The sequence below is a fragment of the Heterocephalus glaber genome, unplaced genomic scaffold (genome assembly GCF_053883595.1).
Source record: "Heterocephalus glaber isolate CG9 unplaced genomic scaffold, H.glaber_assembly_v1.0 deba00000738, whole genome shotgun sequence".
In the NCBI taxonomy this organism is placed as follows: Eukaryota; Metazoa; Chordata; class Mammalia; order Rodentia; family Bathyergidae; genus Heterocephalus; species Heterocephalus glaber.
Window position 1 is genome coordinate 11,357,211 of NW_028258161.1, and position 16,770 is coordinate 11,373,980.

The 16,770-nt window shown below is 40.5% G+C and overlaps 1 protein-coding gene across 2 annotated transcripts in view; it reads right to left on the minus strand.

Annotated features, from left to right (window-relative positions):
- Positions 1 to 16,770, minus strand: part of Optn (optineurin) — a 33,937-nt gene continuing 17,167 nt past the window's right edge. Inside the window, exons 5-14 of one of the 2 annotated variants that reach the window (XM_021241998.2) lie at positions 16,305 to 16,378; positions 14,352 to 14,489; positions 10,886 to 10,988; positions 9,650 to 9,765; positions 8,201 to 8,350; positions 7,384 to 7,477; positions 6,847 to 7,005; positions 5,499 to 5,629; positions 4,385 to 4,464; positions 1 to 338 (exon numbers count right to left, since the gene is read on the minus strand). In XM_021241998.2, the coding sequence (XP_021097657.1) occupies positions 211 to 338; positions 4,385 to 4,464; positions 5,499 to 5,629; positions 6,847 to 7,005; positions 7,384 to 7,477; positions 8,201 to 8,350; positions 9,650 to 9,765; positions 10,886 to 10,988; positions 14,352 to 14,489; positions 16,305 to 16,378 (1,173 nt within the window). In that variant the 3' untranslated portion in view covers positions 1 to 210. Of the gene's footprint in view, positions 339 to 4,384; positions 4,468 to 5,498; positions 5,630 to 6,846; positions 7,006 to 7,383; positions 7,478 to 8,200; positions 8,351 to 9,649; positions 9,766 to 10,885; positions 10,989 to 14,351; positions 14,490 to 16,304; positions 16,379 to 16,770 lie in introns of both variants that reach the window. The other variant, XM_013078527.3, reaches the window with a different exon arrangement.

Genomic DNA, 16,770 nt, shown 5'->3' on the forward strand with positions numbered 1-16,770 from the left:
TTCAGATTCCCAAGGGTGGTAATGAAGTATTCTATTTGGTGATTTCATGGGAAATCCACGAAGTTTTCTTTTTTAGAATAGATGCACTTTCTTTCTTCTAAAACAAGCATAATGAGGCAAAATATTTGAGGGAAAACAAGACAAAAGTACAGGTCTTGGAGGAAGAAACCTGACATTTACCAAGAGTGTGGGGAGATGACACACTAACGCTTAAATGATGCAGTCCATGACATGGATCTGTAAGGTGTCTATGTCAGGCAGGACCTCCCCACACTTGGGGCAAGAGTGGATCGGAATGCTCCGGGGCTGCTGTTCCTGCCAGTTCCTGTTGTCAGCTCCTGGGAATAAGCAGAAAATGAAATTTCCATTAGCTCCATCTTGCAAGCACTCTTGTTTGATTTTAAAAATAACTGGTTAATTTGAACATCTGTTAAACTCTGTAATCAGTACCTAGTAGGATATGATCGCAAGTTTCAGTCTTCAATGCTTGCACACACAGAAACAGAAATCTCTAAACACTGCACCTGCTTCCCTATTCTTTCAGGATTTAAACCATATTCCAAGTTGAAGGTCTGTGAAAATACAGTTTCAGTACTAGGTATAGGACAAGGCATGTGGTAATGAAAACTAGTGTGTGTGTGTGTGTGTGAAAGGGATGAATGAGGATTAGGCAAAGGGAGCGAGTGTGGAGGGAGAAATCAAGTCAGCATGGGAGAGGCCTCTGGTGCAGTTCGCCAAACCCTGGATGACAAGCAGAACCCAGCACACCGACTCTTCACTGGACACGCTGGTGCCTCCACCTGTGCTTTTCTTTTTGTTGCAGACCAGGCCTCGAGGCCTGCACTGGCGCTGCTGCTCCAGCCTGCTGTAGTTCCCTCCTCCCCCCTTTACCTCCGTGAGCTTAGTCACTTTCCTTATCAGCCCATCACGCGCACTCCCCCGTTGCCCTTTACTCTCCCTGATTGAAATCCCTCTTCCAGGTCACCGCTGAGGCCCATCTTCTCCAGGCCTCTCTCAAGCCCTGCCTTAAGAATCAATCTTTTCTCTGTCATCACCACTGTCCTTTTCATTACCCTGAGTGCGCTCCTCTTTTTATGTGTGCATCCTGTCCCAGCTACACCACACCCTTACAGTGTGCTGTGTAGCACAGGCCAGTCTTGAACTCACCTTGGAGCCCGGGCCAGCCCCGAACTAGCAGTGATCCTCCTGCCTCAGCCTCCCGAGTGCTGGGATTACAGCCATACATCACTACGCCCAGCTTCATACTCCACTTTTAAAACCCATTTCAGCCAGGCATAGTGGCACACATGTGTGATCTCAGCACTCCCGAGGCTGAGGCAGGAGGCCTGCCCAAACCACATAGTGAGTTCAAGACTGGCCTGAACTAATAGTGAGACCTGTCCCAAAACAATCAAATGAAATCAAATCCCTTTCTGTTTCTGGTCACTGCCTGAATGCCCTGAACAGAGCAGACATTTATATGACTGCTGAAGACAACAGACAGATGTATCAAGAGAAACTATTGGTCAAAGCAGTTTTGTTAAGAAACTAAAAAAAAAAATCTTAAGATAGTCCTGTGTTTGAAATTTTATAACCCCAAAAAACGTATTAGGATTAATCAAAGATAATTTTATACTTGTAAAGATTTTCTAGATTATAAATATTTATCCAGACTAATAAGGTTTTTTTTTTTGGTACCAGGGATCAAACTCAGGACCTTGCGCTTGCAAAGCAGGCAGCGGAAGCACTGAGCTACATCGCCGGCCCCAAACTAAGTTTTTTAAATGTAAATAAGTATTTGCCTTGCAGAGTTATAAAGAACAATCTTTCCTTAAGAAATCCAGGTATAAGAAATTGGCCTTTTAGGGCTGGGGATTTAGCTCCAGTGCCTGCCTGGCAAGCACAAGGCCCTGGGTTTGTTTCCTGGAACCAAAAAAAAAAAACCTAGAAATTGACCTTTTAGACTCAAGACAACCTTGTGAGGCCCTTCTCGAAATCAGCTATACAGCTGTTCCTGGGGTATTTAAATCAGGTTAGAGCAAATGCCCGGCAGTGCTCACCTTGGCAGATGCAGCTGCCAGGGAACGCAGTTTACCCACTGGTGCTAAGTGCCCTCAGCAAGCATTTATGTCTGCTGCTGCGCTGCCTCTTCTGCATATGTACCATGAGTGAGTGATACTGTGCCTAAAAAGCAATACTCTCTGTCTTACTCATTTTGCAGTAGTGGGTATCGAACCACTGTTTTTATTTTTAACCTGCATTACTACCTCTATATTTACTATGACTTTCTTTCCCCCCTGTAGGAGAACTTAGGCGGGCAAGGGGAAGGGGAGAATGGGTAGCAGGAAAGATACCCAGAGAGACCTTTCCTCAAGACTTGACAGTTCACTTGTGCCAACACTGCTTCCCTGTTTCCATTTCAATAGGCAGGAAGCATGTGACAGGGACTTGGGTAGGTCCAGCATTTAAAAGCAAATTTTATAAAATTTGTGAAAATTTCCAATTTTGTGAAATTGAAGATGGTACTAAACTTTTCTTAGTGGCACTGCCATGAACTCTTTTCCAGCTATGTTGGTCTTTGATCTTTGGATTTTTTCGTATCTAGAATCAAGGATAATACTTCCCTTTTAGTGACTTATAAATTACAGAACATTATTACTGTTATTAAAACCAGGTACTACTAAATACAGCACCACACTTTTAAGAAGTATCACGATCGAACAAAAAACTAGAGCCATTTATAGCTAAATGGATGCATACTGAGGCCATCCTCTTAAGTGAAATAAATAGGACACATGTGTGTGAATACCAAATAGTTTCTCTAGTGTGAGAAACTGAAAGTGTAAATAAGGATTAAAATGATTAAAATGAATAATTTATTATTTGAAATAAGAAAAGGTCCAAAGGTGGAGGGTGGCGGGAGGGGAAGGGGAAAGGCAAGAAGAGAAAGGAAAAAATGTGAGAAGAGGAAAAAATGGAAACGAAGTCTATGTAAATAGGGAAGGGTGGAGGGGGTGAAGGGCACACAGGGAATGGGGAAAAAATAAGAACCAAGATGCATCAGGTACAAGCACCCAATGATAAATGTAAACGTATACCTAAAATGTACCAATAAAAGAATTTAAGCAAAAAAAAAAAGAAACTGGTGAAAAAGTTAACAAAAATTAATGCATATAATTTTAATGAAATACATAAAATCTACCTAAATGTTCAAAAAAAAGAAGTGTCATGATCAATTTCACTCAGGAAACAGAAATCTGGATTTATTACAAATTAAGTGACTGTATACGTAGTGCTATAGCAGTCAGAGTCAAATAACTTCAGGTTTTATTTCTGATTCTTTCCCTAACTGGCCTTACAATCCTGGGATATTTAACCTTGTAAAATTTTAGTTTTGTCTTTTGTAAGAATGTGATAATATATACCTCAGAATTTTTTTGAGAATAAAATTAATACAAATAAAGTGAGATCAGCACAGTGCCACATAGTAAATTCCTTTTTTTTTTTTTTTTTTTGGTACCGGGGATCAAACTCAGGTCCTTGTGCTTGCACGGCAAGCGGCGGAACCACTGAGCTAAATCCCCGGCCCAATAAATTCTTGAATAAATGTTAACATCATGTGTGAAACCCCAGTAGTGGGTAGAAGATATGTGCTTCAAGAGAGCTTACTTAAAGAATACCTAAATGCATATTTAAACACATAAACTTATAAAATAGCACAGGAGTAAAGTACTTTGGAAGTTGAGGAGGGAGAAAGTGCATAGAGATGAAGTTTAAAAGGAATGATTTGGTTGTTTTGGGACAGGTCTCACTATTAGTTCAGGCCAGTCTTGAACTCACTATGTGGCCTGGGAAGGTCTCCTGCCTCAGCCTCCGGAGTGCTGAGATCACACATGTGTGCCACCAGGCCTGGCTGAAATGGGTTTTAAAAGTGGAGTGTGAAGCTGGGCGTAGTGATGTGTGGCTGTAATTCCAGCACTTGAGAGGCTGAGGCAGGAGGATTGCTGCAAGTTTGAGGACAGCCTGGGCTACACAGGGAGACCCTGTCTCAGAAAACAGCAGAGCGGGGGATATAAGTTCACTGGAAAGAGACTACAAGACAGGAATGTCGGTCTGAGAAGGACATCCCATGAAGGGCACTGCATGACAGACATTTGCAAGTGGGGCTTAGGATGGGTCCAAGGGAACAATTCGGTTGGCTGGTACTGTAGCCTGGAGTGGGATTTGGTGGTGCCGAGTCTGGTCTGAACTCGGGGTGATGGACAGAGGTTGGGGTGCTCGGGAAAGGCACTGAGGGGTGCTAGATTCTGTGTGGCTTGCCACAGAATTATAAAATGCCACGGAATTGTCCTCTAAGTGGCCTTGTGGTGGGATTGCGACTCACCTCTTTGAAGAAGGTCGGCCTGCTGGTCAGGGTCACCAGTTCTCGCCCCATGCCGGCTCTGCATTTCCATCAGGGACTGCCTGCTGGGATCAAAGCGACACTATAGCTGATGTTCTGCAACCCCAGACAGGGCAGCCTTAAGCTGACAATCAATGGAAGTACAAGATAAAAGAGCCGCACTACAATGCTGAGGTCCAAAAATCCAGAACTGGAGACTAATCTGATTTTTAAATACTATTGACGCTAGAATGCCAGGTAGTAAAAGTAAGTAAGATTTAAAAAAATCTGCTAGGAATAACCAATCTGTTAATTAATAGGAGAATGGATCAGAAAAAAAGGGGCATATTTCTACATCAAGACTCTGTGGAGCCGGGGATTTAGCTCAGTGGTTTCCCCGCCTGCCTCGAAAGCACAACACAAGGTCCCAAGTTTGATCCCCGTACCCCAAAAAAAAAAAAAAAAAAGACTCTACGGAGCAATTAAATAAAAGAATTAAATCTGCATGTATGAAAATTGAGTACAAAATCACAATGATATATAAATCAAATTGTAGAGCAATACCTACATTTTGTTTTTTGGAGCGTTTTTTTTTCGTACTGGGGATTGAACTGGGGATCCTGCAATTTCGAGGCAGGCGGCAGCACCACTGAGCTAAATCCCCGGCAATACCTGCATTTTGTTACAAATCAGTATTTTCTTGTTTTAAGATACTATATAGTGACAGACACAATGTAGAAGGCGGGCTACCCACCACCTTTCTGGTTATATAAGTCAAGGGGCAGCTGTCATTTCAGAATTTTCAAAGGTCAGAACTAATTTTAGAAGCATTTTCTTTTAAGACACATCAGAGAATTTAAGGTGCTGAGGAACATTACATTCATGACAGTGGCAAGGTAGGACCCTGACACACAAGGCATGCTTTTACAGCTTATCTCAAAGCGAGGAACACGTCTGTCCAGCTTTGTTGTGAGCCAGACTCTGTAGGAACAGGACCGAGTGACGTGCAGACACAGCAGCTTGCTCAGCTTGGATCAGGAGATCTGTTCGGCAGGTCACCTCTTCCACAGCCCCAGCTGTCACATGCGCTAGTCTTCCTCATACCTTGTAATCTCACCTGCCATCATCTTCAAAAGCGTTGTTCTCTCTCAGCAAAATTGCGAGCTGCAATGCCAGTTCCTCCTTTTCTTCATGAATCTTCTCTCTTGCTGCTCTTTCAGCATGAAAATCAGAACAGTAAACCTCCATCTGTTAGAGGAAAAAAGTACAGAATTTATTACCGGAAGAATGTGGATTCTCTACCACTCACCTGTTTATGAAGTCAGAAGACAGCGCTGCCTCTTAAACAGGCTTCGTGGATAACACACACACACACAGACTCCTGCTGGAGCCACATGTAGTACAAAAGGTATGATCCCATTTTTAATGAAGCAAGCAAAGAACAGAAAAATAATCTATTATACATGCACCAAAATGGAATTTGAAGGAGTTTGACTTTTACTTTCTTATATATTTTTGCATTGTCTAAAATTTTTGTTTTATATTGGATGGCATTGTTTATATAATTTTTATATAGATTTATTTATACAAAAGATTGCAGAATAGAGTGAGCTGCAGCAATGTGATCCTATTTTAGTCAAAAATACAGGTGTTTGTGTAAATATGAGTACACATATAGACAAAAATGTTTTAAATGATATTCACTGTAGTGAATAATATGGTGGCCTTTAGGCATCCATTCTAATTGTACTAGATGGTGTAGTAACTATATATAGTGGTCCCTCAACTTATGACCAGCCTGACATATGAACAACTTGGGTTATGACCAGACTTTTAGTTTTAACTTACAAACAAAATCTTGAGTTATGACCCAAATTCTGGTTGCTTGTACTTCCAGATGGTCTCAGATACAGATTTAACCCTTCAAGAATTCTGGAAGGAACATTACACATCCTTTCCTGTGTGGAGTTAACTGAGAAATCCTGGGCCAATGTCTCTCTAAGGACACTGAGATCTGCCTGTGTACAGAAGAGAGATTGAAGGCTGTGTAGAGAATCCTAAGCCTTCAATTGACCAACTTGAGCTACAACCATCACTTGGGAATAAATGGAGTTCATAAGTCAAGGGTCCACTGTATTTGGTTGGGTGGAACTGACCCTATATCCAACTCCAGAGGTTGTCTCTATTCATAAGGCCAACTAAGATGATCTCAGTCTTTCTGCTACAGAGATTGATTCAGGAAGGGGGACTGACTCAATCACCACATAGCTTCCCCAGGTCTTTGTGATGACTCCTAAGCAGGCTGGTCAAATCTGGGCCAATCAAAATGAATGAATCAAAGTGAGGACTCTCACTCCAAGGTTGTTGATGTTTATATAATTTAAAGAAAATTTAAAGGTTGTGAATACAGCTCCATGGTAAAGCACCTCCTCCCTACCATGTATGAGGCACAGGCTGAATCTTACCTGAGCCCTAAGCACTGCCATGGTGTCCAGGTCCTCTTCCTGCTTGGCAATGATCTGCTTCATCTCATCCATCTGAAGCTGCTTGGAGGCCAGGGCCCTCTCTGCCAGCTCTAGTTTTTCATTTAGTTCCCACAGCACTGCCTTGTCCACCTTTTCTGACTGAAAGACAGTTTCATTCTAGGCATGTTGACAGGTCCAGGGTCCCTGCAGTTCCTCACAGCAGACGGCCCATCCAGCCCCAGCAGCTGTCTCACTTCACTGTGTCCTGTTCACACACAAACCCAGGCCCTCGGCTCCCCTGCGAAGCTTCTCTGAGAAATACTAAAGCTCACTCCCTGTGACTGTGGACGTTCACACCATCTGTGCACTCAGAGCACATTATAAGTATGTGGAACATGAGAAGTTACAAATGTTTCAACCCAAGAAATAATTATAAATTGAAAAGTAATTTTGAAACCAGATTTAGTTATAGAAAATGTTCATTGGTTTCTGTTTACCATTAGGCTGTGGAAAGAATTTTTTTTCCCCCATGAATACCTCTTTCCTTGTTAGTTCCTCAATTGTCTTCAATGCATTATTATGTTCTTGAAGAAGCTTGTTGTGTGTTAACTGCAGAATGGCTAACTTGGACCTATTAAAAAAATATTTAAAAAATGGAATCTTGGGGAAAATATCACAGAAAGTTTGAATCTAGTCTCCTTATCATCTTCTAAATGCTTTAGTAGCAAATCTTCTTTGCTTTTATTATCCCACTGTTATGGCTGTGTCTAGATGTCCCCTCAAAGCCTCCTGCAGTCATAGGTGGAGCATTTTTAGAGTGCGTGATGCTGGGATTAAGGGTGTGTGATTATTAAATCAGTCCACTGAGTGGTTTGGCACCACCCTAATCCTGGTAGTTGAGATAGAGTATAATAAAGGGCAGAAAGAAGCTGCTAAAATCACATGTTGGTTCCCTCTTTACTTGCTTTGCTGCCTTCTGCCCACCATGAACTGTTTCTCCTCTGTGATGCCCCTCTGCCATACCCCCTGACTTAGAGCCAGCCAACTATGGACTGAAACCTCTACAGACTGTGAGCCAAATAAACCTCTCCTCCTTAACTGTGGGTTTCAGGTATTTTGTTTCAGCAAGAAGAAAAGCAACTAAGTCACTGACCAACTGCTAGCATTTTAGAAAATATTTTCTGAAAAACAAGTTAGAATGCAAGTCATTTTCATAATTTTATGATGATAAAATATTAGATCTTATTTCTCCAAAGAGTTTCCTAGGACTCTTTCAAATGAATAAAAACATTTTATGAATTTATTCTCAAACCCTAACCCACCACGTATGAAGAAAGCAGTTCAGCATACTCACTTTTCTTCTTCTGTTTTCACTTGCTCCATCTTGATTTCTGACTGCATGCTCTCGACTTGGAGCTCTAACTTCTTATTATTATACACCAGCTCTTGCTTTTCAGTCAACTCTGATGGAGTTGCAGAATTTTTCCTTTCAAGGGCCTGGCACCTAAGAAAGTTGAAGATTTTATGAGGATAAACAATATTCTACTTCTCAATGTGGCCTTTTAACAAGTCCCAAGATTGTGTAAAACACAATTAAATGCAGGGCTGTAGGACTTATGAATGCAAAATAAAATATTTGTTTCTTTTTGCTTCTCTGCTAGACATGGCCATATTTCTGAACCCTTATGCCTAAGCATAAAAAGCACAGATCTAAGTATGATATGAGGTAGTTTTATCTTTGAATAATTGTCTTAAATAGTCATACGCTTATATTTTTTGTTATTTAAACCCAGACCAAGGTAGTAATTGGCTAAAGGTGATTCTCATATATTGATCCATGGGAACCTTTTATATTTTTGGAAGTTTGATCGATCAATCACAAAGACCTGGATTTATGACAAGGATTCAATAGGGAAAAAGGAACCCCTCCCCCTCCTTAAAGATCAGAAAGAGAATTTCTGTATAATAATAGCAAAAACAAATAAGTCATAGCTATGTACAAGGCATTAATGCCAAGCACATCAAATATTTCATTTAATATAATGATATTGTCCTGGGTTATCATAATACTGTAGTGTTGGTAAGCGAAAGCCCCAAGAAAACACCTATACACTGCGCTGGACCTGTGTTTGCCAACTAATCCAGTAGAATGACATTATCTCAGCTTTACCAAGATTCAGGTAACTTCTTACATCAAAAGAAACAAGCCAATGCAAAATTCTCAATGTATATATTAGCTTTAATAATTGATTAAAATTCTCGATTCCAATCTATTTTTTTTTTCTAAAGCTTCACTCAACTTCTTTGTGCTCTATTCCTTTTCTTGTTCACATGAATGGTGTCAGCTTAAGTCAGACAGAAAATCTGGCTGCAGCTGTGGCCAGGAGTCACATAGGATAGTACACTAACAGCAGAATCAAAGTCCCCTGGTCCCCACTCCCAAACATTTTAACATGTACTTCATTCTTTTTGTTGTTGTTGTTGTTTGTTGTTGTTTTCAGTACTGGGGAATGAACCCCGGCCCTTCATACTGATTTACATCCTCAGCCCTTTTAATTTTTTGAGATAAGATCTCACTAAATTCTCCAGGTAGGATTTGAACTTATGATCCTCCTGCCTCCCCAGAGTGCTGGGATTATGTGTGCTAAACCACACCAGACTAAGAATTTGATTCTTAGACATTAACCTGTACATTAGTGTTTTTTATTCATATCTTAGGTCTCTATTTTTCTTTTAGTAACAAAACTACATACTTTGTAAAAATGTGTGTTTTTCAAAGAAGGATAAAACTGATTTCTCTTACTTTTCTTGAAGTCTCTTCTTCATTAGCTCAGCTTCACTGAGTTTTGTATGAGCCTCCTGAAGCTCCTTAAATAGGGACGTCACCTGAAGGTTCAATGTTTCCACTTCACTTCCAATCTGCGGAATGCCAAACATTCCCATGTGATTGCCATCAGAGATTAAATGAACCTCTGTGACAAAGTCTGAATCACTGCTATCCAATCAAGACTGATCGTGAACAGATTCACTTCTTTCTTTCTTTTTTTTTGGTACTGGGGATTGATCTTGGGACCTTGGGCTTTCGAGGCAGGCAGTGGCACCACTGAGCTAAATCCCCAGCCTTCAGATTCACTTCAGATAATTACTACTCCAGATATAGTTTTGGATGCAACTCTGTTTCCTAATAGAGCACAAACTAATTGGCCTGGATACTCCTGTAGTAATGATTTTATCACTACTAAAATTAACCCTACTCATGGCTAAGTGATTCCAGATCACAGAGGTGCCAGCTTCACTCATTTAGGTTTCCAGTTTACATAGTTTCTGTTAGCCTTTTTCCTGGCAGCTCTGTATTTCCTGTGAATGAGTTTTACATCTTAGAAATCTCAATGCTTCTCTGTTGGTGGCTGAATGAGTTTTAGTCAACAAGGTACTACTATGCACTGGGGATCTTTTCATCTGTTTTCTAAATGTTCTGCATTCTCATGCAGTTCCCTGCTTGAAAGAGTCAGCATTCAATATACACAGTTGGCATTCAATATAAGTGGTTGAATAAATGAATTAACCAATATAGTTTTTTATATAAATGCCTCTCACTTGAGCTACTATGGCTATTTTAACTTCATGTTTTCATTAACTTTCCCTAAGCTCAAGACTCTGCAGGCCTAAGGGCATAGCTCCAAGTTACCATGCAACACCAAATATATACGTGAACCACTGTTACTGAAATGACTGTCCCTATCAGTAATAGCATAAAACCAAGATCTTTCCATTCTATTAGTTTCTGAGTCATTCATCAAATGACCTCATTATAAAGTAGATGAAGGTCCTTTTTCATTTAGTGGGCTAGTTCACGTAAGCATTTAGTAAATGAAATATAGGACTTGTTCCATAGAATATCACACAAATACATGTCACTATAATTGACACTGAATAAAAGTCAAAACACGACAAAGAAATTGGAGGTGAGGCAAATCCCGCCATGGTAACTCTTATGTGTCCCGGGTGTGTCCAGCAGCCTTGGAATTGTGGTACCCACGGTCTCTGTGTCTTTCTCTTCTTCATTCTCTTTTTCTGTGTTCACCTCTGTCTGGGTCTCAATCTCAGAGTGATCATTTGCTTTCTTTTCAAACTCTGAAATTCTGAAAAAAATACAGAAGTGTAGAAAAGTTACTTTCTCTTTGACATTAAGAAGAGTAGCAATTGCAGACACACTCAGAAGAACACTTTCAAAATCTGGATAAAATACTGGGTTTTCAGAACCTCTTTACATTCTCTATATTAGCGCTGGTTTTGTTTTTCATTCTAAGACTGGCTAGAACTGATGTGATTTAACACTCAGAGGTGAAAGACAGGAATAACTTGTCTTCACCACGATCTGTTTCCTGTGAGTGTACAATCAAGAAGTATTTTTAAAAATTTGTTCATATGTGTGTACACATGTGGATATATGTATTTGTTCCGGGAGTGCCTCTGTGTCCTATTTATAAGAATTTAACCCAGGCGTGGTGGCACACGCCTGTAATCCCAACTACTTGAGAGGCCAAGGGAGGAAGGATTACAAATTCAGGCCAGCCTGGGCAACTTAGTGAGATCCCGTCTCCAAACAAAATAAAAGAATATAAAATAAAATGAAGGGCTATAGATGTAGCTCACTGGAAGAAAGCCTGCCTAATATGCATCAAACCCTGGGTTCAATCCTCATTACTGGGAAGAAGAAAGAAGAAAGAAGAGGAGGAAGGGAAGAAGAAGAAGGAGAAGGAGGAAAAGGAGAAAACAGGAAAGGAAAGAAAGCAGGAAAGGAAAGACATTTCTTTTTAGGACCCCTTTAAAGTCTCAAACAAACAAATGTACCACCATTCTTACACTGAATCATAATCATAGGACAAATGAAACTAATAGAGATTATTGTTGAAGATGGTAGGATTGAGTATATACAATTTTTTTTCCCACTTCAAACCTCATGACTTTTAAAAGCCCTGTGCCTACTGGAACAAATAGAAAAGGAGAGGAAAGAACAGTAAAAAAAAAATGTGGAAAACCCAAGAGTGAGTGGGAACAGGGTTAGCATTCAAAAAGGCTGGACACTAAGCCAACATTAGGAAACTCCAAAAGGCCCATTCACTGGGGACACTGGAAGTGGTGATAAGGACAGGGCCTGTTGAAGGAGGGCTGGAAGATGATGAGATAAAGGAGTTCCTGAGATAAAGGAGTTCCGGACTCAGATGTGTTAAGCAGAGTGGAGGGACTGGGTTTCCCACTTACAAAAGAGAGGAGTTCACATAAGGATAAGTGAGGTGCTCCACCTCTTTCTGCTCATCTCAAGAACTCTGACATCAAGAAAAATGTTCTGCAGGCAGGAGCCTGAAAGAATCTTCCCTGAAGAATTTAACCAGGACAAGGGAAAAGACTGCAAGTTTCAGGCATGGGCTTCCCCAAAGACACCTCTCAGCTGGGCATCCCTACAGACACAAAGCTTGGAGTAGCTTCTAACTCGCTCCTCCCTCTTACGTCAGCCTTACATCTGATCAAAGAGCCAATATCACACACATCTGAGGAAAACCTTAAAATAAATGGATACTTTTCTACTGAAAATAGAGTATGATGGTATGAGGGGCTATCACTATACCCCTTGAGACATGAGGAAACATACAGCAACCATTTAAAAAGAAACATTAAAAGCACCAAAGAGAAGAAAAAGAAAAGGAAGGAAGTTAGCTGATAAAATCTAGTAGAATGGAGATAAAGAAAAGTGTTGAAGGCATAGCTCAGTGGTAAAGCACTTGTCTAGCATGCATGAGGCCCTGGGTTTGATCCCCAGCTGCAAAAAGAAACAAACAAAAAAGATTTAAAAAGCAAAGAAAAAAGAGATGGCAAAGAACAACAAAATTACAGAAGACACAAATGCATGGAAAGATATCCCATGTTCATGGGTCAAGATACTAAGATAGTGATACTCCTCAAACTGATCTACAGATTCAGTGCAAACCCTCATAACATCCTAGCTTTCCCTCCCCTGAAATCATCAAGGTGATCCTAAATTCAGATGGAACAGCAAGGCGCCCAGGACAGCCAAAAGTTTTGAAAAAGAACAAAGTTGAAGGATCCACATTTCCTGATTCCAAGAGGTACTGGAAAGCTTTAGCAATGAAAACAGGTGGTACTGGCATAAGGACATACATTACATTAGATCAACAGAACACAATCAGGAGTCTACTGAAGTTGATCATTATCACTCTGTACACATGTGCGTGTACACACACACACACACACTCAATGAACTCCAAATGGACCACAGGCTGAAATATAAGAACTAAAAGTATAAGAAAAAGTAAAGGGGAAATGTAAAAGTGAATTGTTGTGACACCTGAGCAATGGTTTCTAAGACACCCCAAGTCCTGATGACAAAGAGACAGGTTGGATTACATCAATACAAAAAAATGTTGTTCTGCAAATACCATTAAGAAAGTGAAAAGAGAGGGATGTACCTTAATGGTAGATCACTTGCCTACCATGTGTGAGGCCCTGGGTTCATCCCCAGCACCGCAAAAAAAAGCAAAGACAACCCATAGAATGGAACAAAATATTTGCAAATCATATAGTCAACAAATATATAATATATTATAATACATATTATATATAATAATAGACAACTCAGTGTTTAAAAATGAACAGAGAATTTGGAGATTTTTCCAAAGGAGACTCAACATGAAAAGATAGATATTCAACACTATTAGTTGTTAGGGAAACACAACTCAAAACTACAGTGATATAACAATTCACGCCCACTTGGATGGCTAAAATAAAAAGAAAAGACAATAATAAGTGTTGGTATGGACATAGAGAAAATGGAATACTCACTTTGCTGGGAGGGATGCAAAATGGTGCAGCTGCTTTGGGAAATGATTTTGCAGTTCCTCAGATATGGTATACACATACCACAGAGTTATCATGGACCCAGCAACTCCACTCCCAGAGAATTAAAAACATGCCCAAACACTTGTAAACAAGGCTTCGTAGATACATTATTCATAATCAGAAAAAAGTAGAAACAACCCAAATGTTCAACAGATGAATGGAAAGACAAAATGTTGTTTATCCACACAAGGCAATGTAATTCAGCAGCAATAAGGAGTTAATTACTAACACATGGTAGTTGTAGTTCGTAGATGAACCTCAAAATCACTATATTAAGTGAAAGAAGCCAGTCACAGAACACCACATATTGTATGATTCCATTTATGTAACTGTCCAGAGTGAGCAAATCTATAGAGATAGAAAGTAGATTACTGGGAGGAGTAGGTACAGTATTGAATGCTAATGGGCACTGTATTTCTTATATAGGGAAAAATGTTCTAAAATTATATTGTGGCAATGGCTGCACAACCCTATGGCTATTCTGGAAACACTGAAATGTATACTTTAAATGGTTGAACGATGTGTTATCTTTATATTTCAATACAGCTGTTTGTTGTATGCATGTTTGTTGTTAATGTGTTCCGTACCTTTCTTTGGCTTCTTTGAGCACAATTTTAAGTCTCTCCACTTTCTGGTTTTCTTCCCTCAGGCAAAGCAGGAGCTGGCTCACAGTTAATTCCAATTCAAATTCCAAATACTTTCTGGTGCCTTCCACAGATTTTCTCCTACATTAAGATACCACCACCACTATATTCAGTATACAGGTTAAAAGGTTTTCATCAGAAAATGAGAATGTCAAGGTCTAAGAATAGAGTAGCCCAGCATAACTGAGACCAACTCAAAGAAATGATTTCCACAACATTCTCCAATTAATTCTCATCTACTGACCAACCACAGCTGCCCCCGTGATCCTCAGGGCTGAGCTCTGCCCTGCTTCCTGGGGAAGGTGTGGGCTGCCTCACTATGCAAGTACTGCCTTCTCTAAGTGGTGACTGTGTACACAACAGGAGGCCACAAAACCCACAGAAAGAGTTCAGCAGCCCTGGCTGGAGGTGTCAGGCTATCCAGACTGTAGTCTCAAAGAAGTCTGCAGCCAAACCAACTCTACAGGCATAGCAGTCTGGTAGCCTTTCTTCAACCTGACTGAAGCCATCACACTTGCAAGTCAAGAGAAGAAAACTTTTCTGGGTTTTTTGTTTCAAATAATCAAAGCAGGGAAATGCAGGTACTGTTGTGAAGTATTTTTTGCCATTTCAAAATGTGATTGAAGCTGGGTGTGGTGGGACATGCCTATAACCCCAGCAGTCTGGAAGTTTAAACCAGGAGGATTGCAAGTTCAAGACCAGCTTGGGCCATTTAGAGAGACCCTGTGGTGATATAATTCAGTGCAAAGGCCCTAGGTTCAATCCTCAGTACCACCAAAAAAAAAAAAAAAAAAAGGTGATTGAATCAAGAAAAAACTTAATGACAGAAAAAATCATGGCCTTAAAACATCCAGTGTGAAAATGATAATGCTAACAGTAGCTACTACTTCAGACATCTACTCAAGCTCACGTATCTAATAAATAGCCAGGATGGAATCCCTGTTACCAGGACTCCAAAGTCTGAACTCCAAACTAGGAATCAATCTCGGATTCACAGGATACTCATAAATGGTACAGAGCTGTTATTGTGTTTTTTTTTTAAATTGCAATGTGGCCTAAAAGAGGAAGTGGTCTTTGCCTATGGATATAAATGAGGAGGAAGTGGCTTGAAAATTTCAAACAGTTTTCTTCCCTCTACTTCCAGGAAAGAGTTTTGATATTCAAAACAGCAATTTGGGAAAAAGTTGACAAATTTCTAACTAAAAAAGGGAAAGATGTTCACTTATGCCAGTGTTTCTGTTTGGATGAAACAATGTTATCTCATATTTACTCCCCACCACCACCACCAAGGAAAGATAGCTGGAAAAAAATTGTTTTTACCTTTTATAAGTCATTCTCATGCACATTCATCAGGTTATAGAAGTAAAAAACATTTCATCACATGGGAAACTGAGACATAAGGATTTCGAGTTTGAGGCTGGTCTGGACTACACAGAGAGACCCTGACCTGGACAGCTTAGTAGGACCCTGTCTCAAAATAAATAAAAAGGTCTGAGATGTAGCTCAGTGGTACAGCACCCCTGGGCTTGACCCCCAGTAATGCCAAAAAAAAAGTTTTGGGAAGAGATACAGAGAAATTTCCAGATAACTGGCTCACAAATGGACTTATGGTGTACATCCCACACACAAAGCATGAGCTCCGCCCACCAGGCATCCAGCGGTTCAGGCACCCAGTTCTCCCGCCTCCCCCCGCCCCCCTCCAGGGCCTGTCATTATTTAAAAGCTCTACTTCCTAGTATCCATGTGGGTGCAGCGTTAAATACCATCCAGTATTCTTAAAAGGTCCTGGTATAAGTCAGGCCCTCCTCCAGCCCGTAATGTTTGACCTCCATGACAGGCTCGAGTGACAAGACTTCCCATCTGCCTGCCTGATAGCCCCAGTCTCTCAGCACATACGCGTCAGGGGAGTCCGTTCTTGGGAGGGTAGGACAGCTGTTCTTGATTTCTTTCATTGCCCCTTCAGCTTCTTCCTGTAAGAGCAGAAATGAAAAGAGTTTAATGAAATGTGTCTGTAAGACAAATTCTTTGTTGAAAGAAGAGACAAAAGATCAGAATATTGATGCCATGCAACCCAAGGAAACGACTCAACATTTAAAAGTGCAGTGATTCAATTGGGTCACTCAAATGGAATGGAAATGGAAATTTCCTCTTTCCTCAGCCCCGGTGCTGGATTATAAATATCTAGTCTCAGGTGTGAAGGTCGTCTCCTCTCACCGAACAGTCAAACTGACTCCATACACATGAAAGCTCATCTCCTCTGCTCTTGCCTGGGCACTTCCTCTTTCCCTGGGTTAAGGTCACACAGACTAGTGACAGCTCCACCTACCTTTCTTGTACAGTCCTTTAAAATGCAAAATGCCAG